The following is a 20,982-nucleotide window of genomic DNA, read 5'->3' as shown; positions in this document are numbered from 1 at the left end:
TCCTATCAGTAACTCCTTTAATAAATGGCAAGAATACCTTTCCTATGGGAGACTGTTTTTCCTGAGTTTTCTGATTTTTGTTTGTTTTAATGGCCCTTCGGATTTCATTTCTGGAATAGCCGTTTGCTAGCAGTGCGTGATTTAGATGATTAGTTTCTTCCTTGAGAAACTGTGGTTCACAGATCCGTCTTGCACGGTCCATTAATGTTTTGATTATTCCTCTTTTCTGTCGGGGGTGGTGGTTGGAGTTTTTGTGTAAGTAGCGATCTGTGTGAGTTGGTTTCCGGTAGACCTTGTGACCTAACTGAAAGTCTGTTTTACGGATGACTTCAGATCACTTCAGGTTACAATGGTTCCATATTACTTCAGGATAATATCCATATTACTTCAGGATACTTCAGGATACTTCAGGATCACTTCAGGATACAATGGTTCCATATTAACATACCACACCCTCCTTAGCACATTATCTTGATACTTACAGGACAATGATTAGCACATTACCTTTGATACTTTTTGCAGGACAATGATTCAGCTCAACCCAACCCCTTTCTGACTATATATTACTCTTCCTACACACTTGACACTGAGAGACACTATCCTTCAGTGTTACTCCTCTGAAGATGCCTGCCACAGCTGCTGGTGAAACGTCAGGAAAGAAAATACCAAGACCACGGTTACACAGCCCGGATAACCTACAAGAACCAGTTTCACCCATTACTTCCAGGAATATCTCCTTCAGCATTTGAACGGATATCCCAGGGTTACCAAATCCAGGTTGGGAAACTCCTGGAGATTTGGGGATGGAGCCTGAAAAGGACAGGGACCTCACTGGGGTACAATGCCATAAAGTCCACCCTCCAAAACATCCATTTTCTTCAGGGGAACTGACCTCTTGTAGACTAGAGATGAGCTGTAATTCCAGGGGGTCCCCAGGTCCCACCTGGAGGCTGGCATCCGTAGGATATCCTCAGGAGCTGCTTTAAGTATTCCTTTCAAAGAATACAGTTTTTATAAAGCATGCTCTGGAAGAAGAAACAATACAAACACACACACCAACCATGAAAATGGCAAGGAATTAAACGGCCAGTTGGAAGCTCCAAAAGCCCCCCCAAGAACAGATAACAGCAGCCTCTCACCTTACGGGTCAATCTTCTCTTTATCTCCCTTTTTTCTTCCTGCTCCTCTTGTTCATTCCGTGCTGGAAAAGATTTACAAGGTTCTAGACTGGTTAGACCGACAGGGCATGAAGAAAATACAGAAGCTGGCAACTGTTAGGATGGGGCTATCAATATTTCAGGCCTTCTTCTGGTGCAGAGAAAAGGACCCAGGGAACAAGGAACTTCTGCCATCCTGTAGTAAACGTGTTTCTTAGTACACTGCATAAAAACATCCAAATCCCTTCTGGTCAGGCTAAGTGTCAGCACAAATTTTATTCCTTAATATAGCTCAGTTTACAGCGGCAATGAGGCAGAAAGTCAGGGCTTCCTCCACCATTACCACTGTGCCTAAGGGTCTGTTTGCTGTGGGGGAAGGAAGAATGATACTGCTAGTGTGGATAGAGCAAGCAGCTCAAGATGCATTCTGATGTAAAATTTTGCTTTTATGGAACAGTTCTTGGTATGAGTCCCCGGAGGTGCTCTCTATATAAGATGTTTTGTGGTAATGGGCCATCCGTGCAACTCGATTGCACTTGATCCCATGAACTCCAGCTTTCCACTCTCAGCTGTAAGATTATGGTCTGAGAGATCCCCCCTCTTTTCTTTATTTTTTCTCCCACATCCATGGTAACACTTTGCAAACTGTGAGATAACTCCCTGAGTTAGATATAACTGTATATGGCCAGCATGCAGCCATCCCCACTGATACCGAAGAAATAAGGGCTGTAGCTCAGTGCTAGCAAACATGCTTTCCATGTGGCGGGTTCTAGACTCAACGCAGGCTGCACATGCTCCTCAGTCAATTCCCCGGACGTTTTGTGACAACAAGGGGTCTTGTGAGACCTCAGAGTAACCTGCAGCCTCTTTCTCCTCCCATTGCCCTGGGCGGGCTAAACTGCTGGCAGCTGTTCAGCTGTGATCGATCCTGTGTCTGCTGTTGCAGCATTTCTCTTTGCTGCTGCTGTCCTGGAGGGCTTCCCTGATGCTCGACCGGTGGGTTCCCAAGGGAGCATCCTGAAGTGCCTGAGTAAGTCCAGGGGCAGCTCCAACCATGGGGGTCTGCCCACTCCAGACAGAAATGTACAGGGCTATGGTCAGTTGTTGCTCCAAAGTGATTCCCCCCCTATTTTTTGGAGTAATGAAGCTTTCAATCTTTAAAGCACGCCGCAACATGGGACCTTCATACTTAAACTACCAGCTCTCTCTGTATAATTTTTGTTGGAAGTGCCCTTCTATCAGGAAGTGCGATTATCCTCCAGAGACCTTTGGTGTTCTCTATGATTGCTCTCACCCTGCGGAATAATCTCCCTTGGTGCTATCAGGGTACACACAGCACCTTCTCTAGTTAGCAGTCAATAATTGCAAAGACCAACTTGGTTTCAGTGAACTTTCCCTCAGCTAGGCTCCAAATTATATTTACAATGCAAACCTTAGTACAGTAGTTACACCCTTCTAAATTGATGAAAGCCAATGGGCTTAGGATTCCACCATTAGTACATTTTTGTATGGCCATGTTTATTTATTTTATTATATTTATGTCCCACCCTCCCCAGCAAATGTCGGGCTCAGGGCGGTGCTCAACACATTTAAAACGTATTTCCTTCAGTTTAAAACATTTTAAATATAATATTGCCCTATAAAACCAATTCTAGCAGGCCCTGCAGAACTCTATAAGGTCCCACAGGGGCCTGGTCTCATTAGAAAGGCAGGGGCCAGAGCAGAGAAAGCCCTGGCCCTGGTCAAGGCCAGTTGCACACTCTTTGGCCCAGGGACAACTAGGAGGTTATTACTGGCTGAACAAAGTGTTCTCTGGAGCACATAGCAGGAGAGGTGGTCCCGCAGATACAAAGGTCCCAGACCGTATTAAGCCTTTAAAGTTTAAAACCAGCACCTTAAACCTGATCCGATGTTACAGCTGTAGCCAGTGCAGTTGTCAGAGCCTAGCAGTGACATTCTGTACCAGCTGCAGTTTTCGGGTCAGTCTCAAGGGCAGCCCTATGTAGAGTGAGTTACAGTAGTCTAATCTGGAGGTGACTGTTGCATGGATCACCATGGCTAATTCAGGGCAGGAGAGGTAAGGCACAAACTGCCGGGCCCGGCAGAGATGATAAATCAAAAATACTGAAATTTTGTTATATTTTTAATGTGTTATTATTTTAACTTGCATTTAATGGTGACATCCTAAGCAGAGTTACTTCCATTGACTCCAGTGGATTTAGACCTGGATGGTTGCTGTGTAGGTGGGAAAGTTTAGATTTTCCTGGTCCCACCCACACGGCAGCCATTTTTCCAAAAGCAGCAATTTCCTCCCCACATCTCTAAGGAGGTTTTTTTTTTTTTACATCAGCAATTGAATATCATTATAGCAATACGCATTATAACTATATGTGTGACAGGTTCTCTGAATTTCCAGCTTTTATTTTAAAAAACAAGTAAATATGTAGCAGAGATATAAGGTGAAAGACATATCTCTGCAACAAAATGGCTATATATAACAAAATTTAATTGTCAATTAGTGGTGCAGGGTGTGTGTGTTGCTACTGCTGGGGGAACAATTGCAGCATCAATTCCCATCCCTATGTGGAAACACCTCATTAATTGTGCTGCAAAATTGAAATTAAAGAATAAACAAATAGGCATTAATTAGGATTTTCTTGAATGATTACTTGCGACCGAAATATGTTCTCACTGAACCACCGTGGCAAAAATGCTGATGTTGGTTATGTGCATGCATTATATAATGGCAGTTTTAATCTGTTGCAGATAACAACGGGGCATTAAAAAGGCTGGATGGGATTTGCTCTGCTCCGGCTTCCCTGGAAATTTTGCATTTCAGGAACGTCCCCCTCTTTTCGTGCTCCCCCAGCCGTCTAGTTGTAGCTTGCAGCTACTTACGTTTCAGAATGTTCCTCTGCTCCAGTTCTTCCGCAGTCGGCCTCTGGCTCAGTCGTCTGCGGAAAAAGCCTAGGATTAATTTTTGGACCATGTCATGTTCTACAACATATGCTCAGGAGATGCTCTTTGCCCCACAGCACCGAAACAGAGAAGATGACATTGTTCCTGAGTATATAGCGTGTCCTGATAATACAGAGCATAACTTGCACTAGTACTTTATTCCCAGTCAAGGGGAAACCAAACATGCTCTATAGTAATTAGACATGCCTCTTCCATCACTACCTCAGGCTAATCAGCTGAGAGTTAGATGATGCAGATGTCTGCTTAATTTCCTTCCTGCTTCCTGATTTTTATAAGAATGACAAGCGTAGCTCTGCATCCCCTCTTCCCTATGCTTGTTAGAGACTCCAAAGTGTACCCTAATTGTCTAAAAAGGCTGTGAAAACAAAGGTGGCTAACAATCTAGAAAAAGCAACAGCTAGGAATGGTGATCTTGCCCAGAACAATAATGACTCTTATTAGCCTCCTTAAATCCTCGCTGCCTCCCCTGAAAGTCTTTACTGAGTTTGATTATGATAAAGCAGAGGTCACTGAATTTGGTCTCCTGCCAGCGTCGGTATCATTTAGCCACAGCAAATAAAATATGTGGTGCATAAAGCGATTGGAAGGCAAGCGCCACCTAGAACATAAAAACATAAAAGGAAAAAAAGAGGTGCTATAGAAATAAAGGTGGTCATGGAGATGGCATCAGAAGTAGTAGAAGAAGAAGAGTTGGTTTTTATATGCCGACTTTCTCTACCACTTAAGGGAGACTCAAACCGGCTTACAATCACCTTCCCTTCCCCTCCCCACAACAGACACCCTGTGAGGTAGGTGAACCTGAGAGAATGTGACTAGCCCAAGGTCACCCAGCTGGCTTCATGTGTAGGAGTGGGGAAACAAATCCAGTTCACCAGATTAGCCTTCGCCACTCAGGTGGAGGAGTGGGGAATCAAACCCTGTTCTCCAGATCAGACTCCACCGCTCCAAACCACCGCTTTTAACCACTACACCACAGTGAATGCTGTTGGTGCCAACTCTGTTCCTGCTCATGCCGACAGGGGTTTTAGTCTGTGGCTTCTATTGCAGCAGTAACATTTTCCCCTTCGGGCCATGTGCAGCCATTCAGAGATGCTCAGAATTCAGCTGTCAAGCTTATCCTCCCAGGCCTGGTCCACCAAGAATTTCTTCCATAAAAACTCCATTAGAATGAATAGCAGAAGCACAACAGCCAGGACTGTCGCTTTTCCCCATTCATTCCAATGGGCCTTGTGCAGAAGTATTGCTAGCAATGGTGCCTGCAGTACAGTAACAGGCAACTAGCAGCCCTGAACCTTCACAATTCTTCCTACTTACTACTATTTATCTACAATTTTTGCTGAGTTCATGTAACTAGCTTATACAGCTATCTTTGGATCAATGTACCTCTGTGGACTATTGGAATTTATTTGTAAATATTTGTAAATATTTTGTTAGTCCTCCTTCACTTTTAAATGCACTGAATACACTTTGATGTTTCACTAGTTGTGTCAGTATTTGTTGTTGCCTGGTATCCCTATTGGGTAGCAGATGGCCTTCCCTGCCTTAAGCATTTTTCCATGGAGGTCACTGCACATTCCTCCTAAACTATATGGTGAAACCGTAGAATCTGGTTATTTAAGGTCTAGGAAAAGAGCAAATTATGGGGTTTAGGACAAGTCAGTTGTGGACAGAATTAGAAAGGGTTGCTTTTCCTGACAAATCTCAGACAAGTTGGTGCAGGAGAGTATCTGGACAGAAATTATATTTAAGGATAGAAACTACATTTGATTATTTAACCAGTCCCCTTCAGCCGTGAAGCCCAATGGATGACTTTGCATGCATTTTGCATTTATATCCCACTTTTCTTCCCAGTGCAGATTCACAGTGGCATGGAACTAATTCTTCTCCATTTTCTCACAACAACAACTATGTGAGATAGGTTAGGATGAGACAGAGTGACTGGCCCAAAGTAATGCAGGAAGCATCCATACCAGAGTAGAGATTTGAACCTGGGTCTCCCAGGATGGTAGTCTGGCACTCTGTCCACTACAGCATGCTGGCTCTCTCTTTGGGCCAGTCACTCTCTCTCTCCGCATAACTTACCTCACAGGTCTGTTGTGAGAAGACAATGGAAGGCAATTTTTACCTACTTGGAGACAAAGGGTGGGTTAAAAGAAGAAAACAAAATGAAATAAAATTAATTTTTTTGAAGCAGCCAGCTATTGGCCAGTTTACGGAGAATATCAAATGTGAGGAAGACATTTGTTCCAATGAAATGCTGGTACATCAGCTGGCATCCTTATGAGGCACCTACATGGTAGAACAGCAAAGTTTAGAATTTAGCATTAGTTTTGTGGAATAGAAAAGGCAAGTAATAAATCCTGCATGTTTCCAGGCATGCCCCTATCCCCAACAAGTCACAGCACAACTGGCTAAGAGATGATATTCTGAAGCTCCGCCTACAGGCTATTGCCAGGAATCATGATGGGCATATTTTCATCCTGAAGGTAAACCTGATCCAACCTGTTGGGTTGCTAATATGCTCCAGCAAGTTTTTTTTTTTTGTAGTGAAATTTATAAAAGATTAGAGACTACAAATAATATTATGGATTTAAAAATATATTGTAATGGAATTGCTGTTGTAGTTCGTCAAGTGAAGAGACTTCTTGATAATGAGCACTGATGGTGAACTAACAGTTTCTGGAGGTAGCTGAAGATGTTTGCCGAACAGCTTTTGACGGCTAGACATTTCTTCAATACGTATTGATGAATGGAGGCCACTGGGCAAGAACACAAAACACACACTCAGATATGGGATGGAGACACATTTGGGAGATGCAATTGTGCTTTGAGTTTTCTAGTGTCTAGAATAAGGAACTTTGGGGTCATCAACTGATGCTTTTTGAGTCTTGGTGGAACACATGATGCTTTAAAGACCTGTTTGTCTGGCTACTTATGTGCTCCCCAAAGAAATAAGCCAATACCATGAACAGTGGGGCAAGGCACCTGTGCTCTCTCTTTACAAGGAAACTGACCCTACATAATGGCTGCTCCAGAAACTCCCTGCTGTTGAGAGAAGAGTGGACTTACAAATATTTCTCCCCCTGTCCCATAGTCATTATGATGCCGTTCAGGGATCAAACTGGCTCTCACCACTTAGAAAGACTGCAGCCGAGTAAATCAGATTGAAATGTAACTTCAGTGAAATTATCTTGAAACAAATATAATTAGTAGTTTTCAGTTTTATCATGTTGCTCAAACATCTGTGTGCACAGTAACAAAGAAGAAAGGAAAAGCTGTAAATGGAGCTCTTTGTGTAACATTCTGAATTCTGGATTGCTTCAATTACTTCTTTTTTAGCTACAGAGATTAAGATGGTTCTGCTGTAAACACACCTGTGAACTGATGATGCTCAAATTAAGCAGTGATTTGTTAGTTTGCTTTATTCAAAGAAATGCAGGGTCAAACTAGGCAGCAGGCTAGGAGAGCGATGTGAACTCACACATTTTCAAACATGAAAGGCAGCTGTAGGGCGATCCAAGGAAGACTGGTGAAGCGATTATTTTATCCCTGTCCCCCACATGCTGATTTCCTGATTTAAATAGTTCCCTTGAAGCTGATATTGGCCTCTCAAGAGAAAATATATGAGTAGCGGTGTCATGCCTGTGTTTTTGCACTGCAGGGATAATAACTGCTTTTAGAGTTTGATTTAGATTTTTTAAAAGAGTCTGAGGAAAAGGTTTAAACCAGGGGTGTCAAACTCAATTGTTACAAAGGCCAGATATGACATAAATGTAACTTGGTTGGACCGGGCCATGCCTCACCAGCCCAGATCGAGAGTGGGAGAGGGGTGGCTGCCTTGGCTGGCTCACAGGCTGGATAAAAGCTCTCAAGGTGTTGGCCTTCTAAAGCCTTATGTTTGACACCCCTGGTTGAAACAGCCTCTCCCCAGGCACCATTTTGTTGTCTTGGTTCAAGGTCTCTTCCAGCAGCTTTGAATTAAGGGTGATCCAGTCACAGAACTCCCCCTCCTGGATATGCCCCCCCCCACACACACACACTGGTGCCGCATTTCTCTTCTGGGATTTAGATCCCAGAGAGGCTGTGGCGTCGGAGAAGCACTGTGCAGCTCCGCGGCATCCAGGCGCCATCCTCAGGAATTGGCTGATAGAGTTGGAAGGGGTCATACAGGCCATCTAGTCCAACCCCCTGCTTAATGCAGGATCAGCCTAGAGCATCCCTAACAAGTGTTTGTCCAGCCTCTGCTTAAAGACTGCCACTGAGGGGGAGCTTACCACCCCTGTAGGTAGCTGATTCCACTGTCGAACTCTTACTGCAAAAAAAAAAAAATTCCCTAATATCCAGCCAGTACCTCTCCGCCCACAATTTAAACCCATTATTGTGAATCCTATCCTCTGCTGCCAACAAGAACAGCTCCCTGTCCTCCTCTAAGTGACAGCCCTTCAAATACTTAAAGAGAGCAATCATGTCCCCCCTCAACCTCCTCTTCTCCAGACTAAGCATTCCCACCTCCCTCAGCCTTGCCTCATAGGGCTTAGTCTCCAGGCCCCTGATCATCCTTGTGTACCCCCTCCATTCTATCCACATCCTTTTTGAAGTGAGGCCTCCAGAACTGCACACAATACTCCAGGTGCAGCCTGACCAATGCTGTGTACAGCGAAACTATGACATCTTGTGATTTGGATGTTATGCCTCTGTTGATGCACCCCAAGATCGCATTTGCTTTTTTTGTTGCTGCATCACACTGGCTGCTCATATTTAACTTATGGTCCACCGATACCCTAAGATCTTGGTCACACACATTGCTACCCAGAAGTGTATCCTCCATCCATTATTCATGTCCCTCATTTTTGTTACCCAGATGTAGAACTCAGCACTTATCCTTGCTGAATTGCATCTTGTTCAGAATTGCCCACTTTCCCAGTGTGTTCAGATCTCGTTGAATTCTAACTCTATTTTCTGGTGTGTTTGCTGCTCCTCCCAATTTGGTATCATCTGCAATTTTAATGAGTAGTCCCTCCACACCCTCATCCAGATCTTTTATACAAATATTGAAAAGTACTGGGCCCAGAACCGAACCCTGTGGCACCCCACTGGACACCTACCTCCATTCAGATGAAATTCCATTGACAACAACTCTTTGAGTGGGGTTCTGCAACTAGTTCCCTATCCACCTAACTATCCTAGGGTCCAGTCCACAGTCCTCTAGTTTACAATCAGAACATCATGGGGAACCCTGTCAAAAGCCTTACTGAAATCCAGGTAAACAACATCAACTGCATTCCCTCAATCCAGTAAGCGTGTCACTCGATCAAAGAAGGAAACGAGGTTGGTCTGGCAGGACCTGTTGGGGACAAATCCATGCTGACTTCCCTGGATCATGAAGTTGTCCTTCAGATGCTCTTTAAGATCTGCTCCAGTATCTTTCCTAGTCAAACTTCCAGAGGTCAAACTGACTAGCCTATAGTTTCCTGGATCATCCTTCCTCCCTATTTTGAAAATTGGGGTAACGTTTGCCCTCCTCCAAGCTTGTGGCACATCTCCCGTCCTCCAAGAAGTCTGGGGGATGATGGACAAAGCCTCTGCAAGCTCTCTAGAAAGTTCTTTGAGCACTCTTGGGTGCATACCATCTGGCCCAGAGGATTTGTACTCATCCAATGCAACCAGGTGCTTCTCAACTACCTCTCTATTCATGTCAACCAGCAGCCTGGATCCAGAGGATCCGGAGGTTTGCCTACTATCATCTCTAGAAGAGCCCATCACAGAGAAGGGAAAAAAATGTTATTTATTATTTTGCATTATACCAAACAAAATCTTGCAGATCTTTAATACACAACTGATAGAATCAATCACCATGCTAAGGCCCAGTTTGATTTATTGAACACCAAAACAGCCATCCTAAACTGTTAACCCTTCCAATCCCATTCAACTCAGTGGGCTCAGAAGGGTGCATCTCTGCTTAGGATTGGCCCATCATTTGCAGAGGAAATGTTATTAAATTTTTATTGGAAAATTTCTTGTTTGAAACATGCATAAAATTACAGTTGTAGAATTTATGTAACCACTATCCTGCAAACGAACATCCCATGCACAAGACTAGATTCCTTCCCCTTTGGATAAGTTTATATGGCTCAAGCTCTCCAGTCAAAGGAGCATATTGTTAATAAAGGAAAGGATAAATGTATAGTAACTTTGACCATATGGCTAATTATTCACAATAATTTATGCAGCTCTGTTTTGTCACTCTTCCCATAAACGTGTACTGAGAAAATGGAAACCCCTGTAACTATCCTTATGGGATGTCAGGCTTCTTCAACTATCAGCATTAAGCAATCTTGAATTATGGGACCTTTGAAAACAATGATTTTGCCTTGACCAAATAAGGCTGTGTTAACTAAAAGTATATATTGTGCTATGTCAAGAAATGTTGATAGGAACATCTACAAAATCTGAATTTTTATCACTCAGTGAGTTAATACTTTTATAACCTGAGCAGGTTTGTGATCAGAGGTCTCCAGCCTTCTTAAGCCCGTGGCCACTTTTGGAATTCTGAGAGTGTGGTGGGCGCAGCCACAAAATACCTGCCAAAGGAGGTGAAACCAACCACAAAATTGCTGCTGCAGCTTATCTTCAGTCACACAGTGAAGATTCTTGTGGCATCTGCTTGCAAAGCAATGTGTTTTTTTTTCAAATCTGCACAGCCAATCAAATCTCCAACGGCCAATCAGAAGCCTTGCTGGACAAAACCCCCACCTGGCCCCACCTACTTTCTAAAAATACTTGGCAGGTACCATGTGGGGGACCCCTGGTCTAATGCTTTATCAAGGATAGATTTCCTCAATTCAACCACAGAAAGGTTATGAATCAAATCATTTCTTTTATTAAGTGGGCAGGAGGTATTTTATTGGACAATTATTGTAATCCTACGGATTTTTCAAAATGTATAACAACATCTATTTTTACTTTTTCTTGATCTATTGAAAATCATAGGAGCAACTTTTTAACATTTTTGTCAAGAGGAATTTGATTTCAAGCTTCAATTCCCACTCCCCACTGGTATGCTATCCATATATCATACCTTCATTGATACTATAAGCATGGTCCAGGGAGTGCCTGGGACACCACAGTTCCCAAGGCATTCAGAACTATTACTGTTCAAATGCCAGAAAAAGGCAACGTTTCAAAAAACGAGGGAAGATATCTGGATCGATCCTTTGTAGCAAATAAACAGCAGTTTCTAAATCTGTCATGTGACAAACTGTCTGCAAAGAGCCTCTGGGGAGTTCCCATGATAATAATCAAAGCTTTCTCTCCAAAATCTGAATGTGCATAATTGCTGCAATTAGTTCCTGTGGGTATGCATTAGGGCTCTGCCTAATGGAAACCAAATGGGGACCTAATAGGTCCACTGGGAGATGACTAAAACTGATCAAATGGTGGCCATTCCTTAAATATGTGCAAGTTCACTTGATCATATAAGCTGCTATGGGGAAGTCAGGCTGTCTTGTATTGGCGCTGAGACCACCAAGCAAAGGTGAGCCATACAAGTGGGTTACTTGAGGCTGATTAGGGGCAGCCATAGTTCAGCCATGGAAGCAGGATCTGCATGCAGAAACTATGTGGCAAATGGAATGGATCCAGGTGTCTCCTGCTTACTACGCCACAGAATGCCAGACTACCATTTGTACAGCATTTGCCAAACCAACACATATGTTCGGGTTACCAGTTATTGTCGAAGGCTTTCACGGTCAGAGTTCATTGGCTCTTGTAGGTTATCCGGGCTGTGTAACTGACACTGTCCTTCAGTGTTACTCCTCTGAAGATGCCCGCCACAGCTGCTGGCGAAACGTCAGGAAAGAAAATACCAAGACCACAGTTACACAGCCCAGATAACCTACAAGAACCAATTACCAGTTATTCTTGATCAGACAGAGGAAATTCTTTTGTTGAGTAAGATTCTGTACGATAATCCTGAGAATCTATATTTATAGTACTAAATTAGTTCAAGCTGAAAATTCTTATTTAGCCCAGATTGAAACAAAATAGAAAACACCGTGCAAAAACATAATTAATAACAGACAAATACATTAAGATTCCAATGATATCATAAATAAACTGAACTTTCCCCATTGTAAACCAGCGAGATCCGCTTGTTTACTCTATGACAGTTGCCTTCCCACAAAACACAGCACATTTAGAGATATTCCAGAATAAGAAATAATGGAGCTCCTTCCTGTGAACCCTGTGCACAAATTGGTTTAGGGAATGACTTTCCTCCCATGGGGTGTGTGTGCACATTTGCACATGGAATCCAGTAGAAGTCCTTTCATACAAAGCATTGCATTTGACTGTGCTAAAGAGTCAGTCAATACATGTCGAAATATGCTGCTCCTTCATGCTCACAGGAGTTTATAAATCACACTTTCGACTAGGAATTGTCAAAGGAGAATGCTGCTAAAAATTACAAAATGCCGTTTGTTTGCTCTTTAAAAACACGGCACTTTAGGAAAATAAATGTCTTTTGAGATTTGTGCTAGAATGATTTATTTATTTGGCTGAGGCCCAGATGCTGAGTCTGAATTGAATTATAGTTACAGACAGTTCTGAAGATAAGTGCCAGGAAGTGTGTGTGTATGTGTGTGTGTGTGTGTGAGAGAGAGTGCGTTCAAAGTTGACAATCCTTCCATATTTTATAAAAGTCTTGAATTTTCTCCAGGTTTTTGTGACTTACAAGCAGGGTAGATAAGTACATGCCTGGGCATAAATCAAGTGATTAAGTGTTGCTACTACTAGTAGTATCACTGCTGATGGTTTCAGAAATAGTAATCATTCTTTAAAAATAGTATTGGGATAAAAATAACCACAATACGTGCACTCAGATCCAGATGAGGGGTTCCTGGGATGGATCCAGTGCAGTTTTCTATGGTTGCAATGATATCAGCCCGTGAAGCATGATTTTTGCAGCTCCCCACTCCCCCAGGGAACAGGATATTAGAGCCATTTCAGGTTATCATGGGGTGGGGGGGAGCCATGGAAGTCATGCTCCTTGCGCCTGCAGAAACACTGTGCTGGATCCAACCCCTTGTGTGTGAAAGCAGGCTTTCATACATGGATCACTTGCTGGATCACAATCTGTGGATGTTAATCAGGTATGGATTAGACTACACATCTGAGGGCAGATGTTGTCTCCCTGCACTGCATTGTTTTAGTGGGATCACACATCCCCATCTACACTCCACTGCAAATTACATTTTTAGATATTAGTAGAACTGGATTGAAATATAAATAAAAACTAATAGTTTCTATTTTGTTCTGTATAATTATAGTCTTTTTAAGAATTCAGCACACTGAAGACAGATACAGATCTAGAGAAACAGACAATGATTGAAATGATGTACTACAAAAAGACCAATGGGGTGAGCCAGAGCTAATTTTAGCTATATAAACATATCCTGAAGGCCTTAGTTGAAGCTGAAAGGGTTTTTCTCCTGCTGGAGATTGGCTTGTGGGTTCCATTTTTTCAGCATTCTTCATCATTAGGAATTCACGCATATAGGTTAATCAGAATTCCTTTTTTAAGCAGGATTTGGATGTGAGGTTTCATAATAGTCTCCTGCAGTGTAATATAGTTTATCTGAGAGCCAGTATGGTGCACTGGACTATACTGGACCTGAACTCAAATCTTCATTTCCATGAAGCTCCCAATCACGTATCTAAGCCTAGCTGACTTCATAGGGTTGTGCGAGGATAAAATAGAGGAGGAGAGAGCAGAGTTTATTGCTCTAAGCTCCGTGGGAGAATAGTGGGATAAAAATATGCCAATAATCCTGTAAATTCAATGCAACCGAAGGCTACAAGTCTGCCTAATATCTTGAAGATATTACTGATGGGATGCCTCTTCTGGGAGCCATGGTCCCTCTCATTAGGGAAGCTAGCAATAAAATGCTAGCATAACAGAAATAATTAGGAAGAAATGTCCTCTCCTTCAGGAACTAAAACAAGACCTTTGGGCAATAAGTAATCTTCATCATTGTTTCCCATCCTTCCCCCAGTTTTTATCATATACCCTGTGAAGTAGGTTATGTGTAAGTAATGGGTTGGATCCAGCAATGTGTGAGTGGAAAGGATGAAGTACTTAGTAGCACAACCAGAAGCACAAGGCCTAGAGTAACGCTTCATTGCTGTACTGACTTGATCAAAGTATGCCTTCCATTAGGTCTTGCAGATACAGTTTGTGCAAGGGCTCTGGCATACACATGAATATGTTCCACGGAATCCAACCCATTGATTGGCCCAAAAGTTACGGACTAAGCTTCATGGTTGAGAAGGGATTTGAATCCAGGTCTTCTCAATACAAGCCTATCTATAACACCCCATGAACTCCCTCTTCAGACTGCCCACCTTTTCCTCAACCACCAGAGAAAAATAAGCATGCTGATGTCATCTAGAGATGGGGATAGAAAACTATCCATCATGACTAACACAGGGTATCTTGCCGTTATTATACACCACCTGCAGTGGAATTTTGAACATTTGACAGAAATTATTTACAAACAGATGCCACTCTAGCAGCTGAAATAAAAACAAGTTCTCATTTGCCTGTTTTAGGTTTCCCTCCAAGACTACTGCAACAACCCTTTGTGCAATTAAAGATAGCAAGGCAATTCATGGCACAGTTGGGGAAGGCGCTAGAGTACCGTGTTTCCCCGAAAATAAGACACTGTCTTATATTTATTTTTCCTCAACAAGACACACTATGCCTTATTTTCGGGGGATGTCTTATTTTTTATTACCATAAGTACGGTATGTGTCCCGAGTCCGCGACTGGGGCGGACCCTCGGGACTGCGCCTCGCCCCCACTGCCACACTGGGGGACCCTCCGGGAGAACCCCAATGCCTGGGTAGGCAACCCCACTTACCAGGCCGGGGGGAAGAGGAGGCGAGGGCGGCCGAGCCCACTGGATGCAGAGCCGGAGGGGGAAACGGGGGGAGGCCGAGCGCCGACCTTGCACCTCGGGGAGGCAACCCCACTTACCAGGCCGGGGGGAAGAGGAGGCGAGGGCGGCCGAGCCCGCTGGCAGCGCAGGTGGATGCAGAGCCGGAGGGGGAAACGGGGGGAGGCCGAGCGCCGACCTTGCACCTCGGGGGGAAGTGGGCCGGCCCGAGGCAGACGGCACGGGTCCTGGGGGTGGGGGGGACAACCCAGGGGACCCGACAGAGGCCAAAGCTCGGCCCCGTGTTCCAGCGGGGGAGCGGGAGTCCACCGCAAGTGGCGGCAGATCGCTGGGGGAGCCGTCAGTGGGAGAGGGGAGTGGGGAGAAGGCGGGGAACGGGAGTGATCGCCCCCTGGGAGTTCGGGGCCCGAGCGCGGGAACAGGGGAAGACTGAGCCCAACGGCCCACGGAGGGCGGGGCTCAGGGGAGTTTAGTCTCTCTCTAGCCACGCCTATCACTATGTCTTATTTTCGGGGTATGGCTTATATTGTGCAAATGCTTGGAAATCCTGCTACGGCTTATTTTATGGGTATGTCTTATTTTCGGGGAAACACGGTACAAGGTAGCAGCAATGGTGGTGTCACTGCATAATGCCAGGGCCACAAGGACAGTGACCCTCAGGTTGGCATCAACAGATTTCTCCACCTGGCAATGTATTTGCCTCTCAGTATTTGCCTGAGGAACCGGACAGGGGGAAACTGGTGGAGAAGAACAGCAACCAAGGAGGCAAAGCAAGAGCCAACTGGGAGCTGGTTAAGTCCGACTAGTGGCACAATACCTACACAGAAGGAATTCCACAGGTGCTGTCTGCCATACAGGAGTAGGAAAGAAGCACTTGCTGAAATTCCCTTTTCTGTGCAACCAAACAAAGGGTGCAGAGACCTGTCTTCAGGGGCAAACTTAATTTCTTTTTACAAGTACTATCTCTTTCGGGGGTGGGGGCTGTCAAAGCAGATTATGAACTATGGCAGCATTCTTGCTGGTACTCTGAACCAGCCTGTGCCACTTTATGTTCACCTCCCCTTTTCTTTCTTTGCCTCTGGTGAGTCTGACATTACCTCCAAAGTCCTCATGTTGCCTTAGGAGTTGAAGTTTGATTCTGGCCTCTATCTGTCAACACTGAGACATGGATTATGGAAATCAGACTTCTGATGGATGGGCCATCAAGTCATCCCTTGAGTGGCATGTTCAGTAATCATTAATTCTTCTTCTACAGTCATGAAAGATGACATGGGACTATAAAGAAATAGTTCACATTTGGACATTGTTGCAAAAGAGAAAAAGAATGGCTAAACAGGTAGAAAGTTGCCCTGATATCATGTTATAGATAATTATCATCTTATTTTCCATCAAGATTAGGGTAGAAAGTAGAAAGGTAGAAAGTTGCCCTGATATCATGTTATAGATAATTATCATCTTATTTTCCATCAAGATTAGGGTTAAACCCAAATAGAAAATAAACCCAAAATTAACCGTTTTGGCAATATGCGGGTTTTGGCTCAGCAGAATACCAAAACCTGGAATCTGCCCAAAGCCGAATAGGTGATTCCCGAAAAGCCGGGAATTATTCGGCTTTTTTGGGTTTTGGCTAATCAACTACTGCGGAGTCTCCATTTTGTGGTCCTTATTGTGTCTAAAGGAGAGCCATCTCCTTTCTCTGTAATCCTGCCCTCTGGCTGGTTTCCAGGGCATCAGGAGGGAGTTAGCAGGCATCTTGGTGTGGCCAATAGGAAGGCTCACTGGAGCTTCCCATGTGGCCAATGGCAGCAATGCATTTTGCATTGCTGCAAAGCCAGCTGGTGCAGTCTACCTGGATTGCAACAGAGGACAACCTAGAGAGGGTGAGGGAGGAGGGCCAGGAATTCTCAGTGGCCAATAGGAACCCAGGTAAGAAAGAACAGTGTTCTTTGGCCAATCACAGAAAGTGTCTTTTGGCTGGAATTATTTTCAAACTTTCCTGTGCTTGGCCAAAGACTATAAAAGCAGGTCTTGTTCACAGATCAGGCCATTATTCACAGAGGTTTGAGAGAGTTTGGTGGCATAGCTTGGCTTTAGCTCCTGCTGCCTGATTCTCCCTCTGCGTCCTGGTGCCTCATCCTGACCTGTAGGATTAAAACCTGCTGCTTGGATTGGATTCCTTCCTGCCTGCTGCCTGGAGGAAAATACATCAAAGGGTTTGAGATATCATCATTTTCCTTTTAAGCAAATTGTTGTATTTGGGGCTTATTTTCTAAATTTTGCTAGAAGCCAGCAGGCCTTGGCCGATCGTTGTTGTTGAGTTTTGGTTTTTTTTGCTAGTTTGCGAAGGTTATTTTATTATTTTGGGTGGGAGGACCTGTTTCCATTTCTCCACTGCTTGTTGTTTCACAGTTCAACTGTTTGAATTGTAGGGGTTTCTCTACCTCAGATCTTGCGGGCTTTCACCTGAAAGGAGGGGGTGATTTGATTGTTTGGGGGGGCACTGCTTTGTTGTTGTTGTCATTGTTCTCATTGGGCGAAAACACACGGTCGCTTTAGCCTCCTCTATTCCGTTTCAGCCAGGATTGAACACACGTTCGGTGAAACGCATGCTTTCGATCCTGGCTGAATCCTGGCTGAAATAGGGAATAAAGGAGGCTAAAGTGGCCATGTGTTTTCACCCATTGTTGCCTTTAGAGAGAGGTTTTTGTGGCAGTTTGGTATCTTCCATTCCAAATGGGGGCAACCCCTTTGGGACCCCATAAAATTGGACCCCCTGACCCAATCTTCATCAAACTTCGGGGTGCATTCAAGGAGAGTCCCTTCAAGCTACCCTCAAAATTTGGAAACTCTACCTCCAAAAGCGCCCCCACAGGAGCTTTAAAAAGTATTTTCCATAGACTATAATGGGCCCGATTTTTTTCGGTAAACTGGGAAATAAACTGAATACCCATATTTACCAATATGGCTAATTTCGGTTTTACCCCCCCCCCAATTGGGTTTAAAAAACCCAAACCCAAAATGTATCAAAATTTTTTTGCACAACCCTAATCAGGATTTAACAAGGATGAAAAAAATGCAGCTGGGTTAAAAACATTTTATTTTGTTACGTTTAGCAGTATAGCAGATTTATGTTGTATTATATAAAGGGTCTTGACTTGCTGGGTAAACTCACTGTTTACTTCATGGGTTCCTAGGTCTATAAAGATTCTGTTCCTGTAACATTCAGCATTATGGTCTATCAAAAGAACCTTTTGATGAAAAGTGTATTTTGGAAGCATTATTTAAAATTGTTTAGGTTTAAAAGCAGGACATGCTATGTATATACAATTATTTCACCTTTATGATTTTTTCTCTTCAAATGATGGTGTAGCCATCCCAAAAAGCAGGTACCTAGTTTTTATTTATTCATTATTTACACTTATATCCCCCCTCCCTGCATAGCAGGGCTCAGGACAGCTAACAGTGTACACGATAAACACATATAAAAACAGACTTTGTTGAAATACCATAATTCAAAACATTACACCTCAAAGCAACATAGTTATGGTGCTAAAGGATCAAAAATCAGAACTACCTCCTTGGATTAAAAAAAAGGCATAATATTAAACTATAACAGAAGCAGGCAGCAGAGCAACCAACAGCTGCCAGGTCATAATTGAGAAGAGCTGGTGTGGGACTGGTGAAAGGGGGGACAACCAGGTGGCGGAAGCGGAGGGAGGTCACCATGCACCTCCCATTTTATGCAGATCCACCTGCTAGCATTTACTTTCCTTGCTAGAGGAGAACACCACTTCCGGTGCCTTCCTTCTGGAACTGTATCACTTTGCAGCTGCTACAATAAAAACCAATCATACTTAGGGGAGGAATTTAAGCTGGTGAAATTGCCCAGAAGCTTCTGGTATAGTAAATTTCACTCTTGAGAGAAACTAAATTTTTGAATGGTTATAGGATGTTATGCTCAAATATACATTTGTATTTTCATGCATTAAAAACTTATTTTTTTAAAAAAAATCAAATGCGCTTTAGGCACTTTAAGGAGGAGCTGCAGGAGGATATTTTTTTAAAGGACCCATGGCAGTAAAGCAACTAGGTATATATGTGGGGGGAGGGTTGGGGTCACTGGGGATGTGCAGGGGAGGTAGTTGTTAATTTCCTGCATTGGGCAGGGGGTTGGACTAGATGACCCTGGTGGTCCCTTCCAACTCTATGATTCTATGTCTGCTGTAACCAAGCTGGTCACATTTCTGATGCTTTGATTTTTCTCAGGTTCTGCTTGAAGTACCACAAGAATCCCCATTTTTGGTACATGGTCTAAGCTAGTGATCTTCCACCTTTCCAGATCTGGGACCATCCTTTAACTCTAGGACCCGAGAGTATAATGTGTATGTTGATTCGTATGTTGATTCTAATGGAAGTCATCCATTAGAAGCAGGAAGTCATACACTGTACGAACGGAACAAAGGTTCCAGTTGGAACAATCAACATAGGATAGCCATGACCCAAGAAGCAGACACGAAATGGGATAAAATACCGGAACCCCATTGTCGGTGGCCTCTATGGACATTTCTATTGTGTTGTGTTATATACCACAAATATTGAAAAAAATTGTGAAAAAAATTGTAAATTGTGATACTTGTTAACAATTGTACAGCGGCAAGGCTAGCTGGCTACACACTGTATTTTACAAGTGTCAAGGACCTAGATAAAAGTTGCACTACTCTGAAATAGGTTTAACAGCTTTTTTTATGCCGTAAGTGCTCAATTTTTCGATTTCACAGTGTTCTTTCGGGCACTAGTTATTTCTGTTTGACTACCAAACCTCCAGGTACTAGCAGGAGATCTCCTGCTATTACAACTGTTCTCCAGCCAACAGAGATCAGTTTCCCTGGACAAAATGGCCGCTTTGGCAATTGGACTCTATGGCATTGAAGTCCCTCTCCTCCCCAAACCCCACCCTCCTCAGGGTCCACCCAAAAAACCTCCTGCCGGTGGCAAAGAGGGACCTGGCAACCCTAGCTCTTGCTGACATGGGCTTGTTAAGGGAGGAGCCATGGCCCCAAGGCAGCACATATGTTTTGCTCTGCATGCTAAAGGTCCCAGGGGTCAGTCTCTGGTTAAAAGAATCTCCAGTAGCAGGACTCTGTCTAAAGTCCTTGACGGATGCCGTCAGGCAGAGAAACTAATATTGAACCAATAGTCAGAATTCATATGTGATCAAATGTCATTGGGGGGAAGGGGGGAATCAAATTGTTGTGATCAAATGTCATTGGGGGGAAGGGGGGAATAAAAGTGTGAGACCCAAAGGGGGAGAGGAAGAAAGGAGGGTGGCCAACTTATGTGTTGCTGTCTTCAACCATAGGCCTAGCAGAACATCTCCATCTTACAGGCCCTGTAGAACTGAGCTGTTGAAGAACTACTGAAAGTCTTTTCCTTCAAAGGAAATATGTGTGCATTTAACATTAATTCCTCCATCCTTGCTCAGGGACTATGGATGATGCTGCCAGAATTCTGCAGTGTCAGGAGCAAGCCAATGTACTGAGAAGATACTGAGAAGAACCTTCATCACCATATTATTTTGCAAGTGGTGTAGATTAAAATAATAATAGAAAACTGGTTTTTGTTGTAAATTCAAAGTGAGGATGAAAGGGAAGGACGTCTGGATCAGAAATTGAGGAACAAAGCCTTGATCTCTCTTTTCAGCATTCCAGATGGATTCACAAGCAACATGATCATAGTTCATGGGTACAGTTCAGCCAAACAGAAGCATTTTAAACAGCCTATTCCTAAGAGGGGGGATTAGGTGGCGTCCGGATGTGGTGCAGCTATGCCACTTCCAGCAAGCCCCAAAAAAGGATTTTTCGTGAAAAACCCAGTGAAAGTCCCCACAGAGT

The 20,982-nt window shown here is 43.7% G+C and overlaps 1 protein-coding gene across 4 annotated transcripts in view; it reads right to left on the bottom strand.

Annotated features, from left to right (window-relative positions):
• The window catches only part of PHACTR1 (phosphatase and actin regulator 1), a 373,767-nt gene that overhangs the window by 30,385 nt on the left and 322,400 nt on the right, over positions 1–20,982 (bottom strand). For all 4 annotated transcript variants that reach the window (XM_056854193.1, XM_056854194.1, XM_056854195.1 and 1 more), the window contains 2 exons: positions 4,056–4,111; positions 1,140–1,201 (listed from right to left, as the gene is read on the bottom strand). In XM_056854193.1, the coding sequence (XP_056710171.1) occupies positions 1,140–1,201; positions 4,056–4,111 (118 nt within the window). The remainder of the gene's footprint in view (positions 1–1,139; positions 1,202–4,055; positions 4,112–20,982) is intronic.

Source organism: Euleptes europaea, chromosome 8 (assembly GCF_029931775.1).
Source record: "Euleptes europaea isolate rEulEur1 chromosome 8, rEulEur1.hap1, whole genome shotgun sequence".
Taxonomy (NCBI): Eukaryota; Metazoa; Chordata; class Lepidosauria; order Squamata; family Sphaerodactylidae; genus Euleptes; species Euleptes europaea.
The sequence above is the reverse complement of the archived record's forward strand: the minus strand, read 5'-3'. Positions and strand labels throughout refer to the sequence as shown.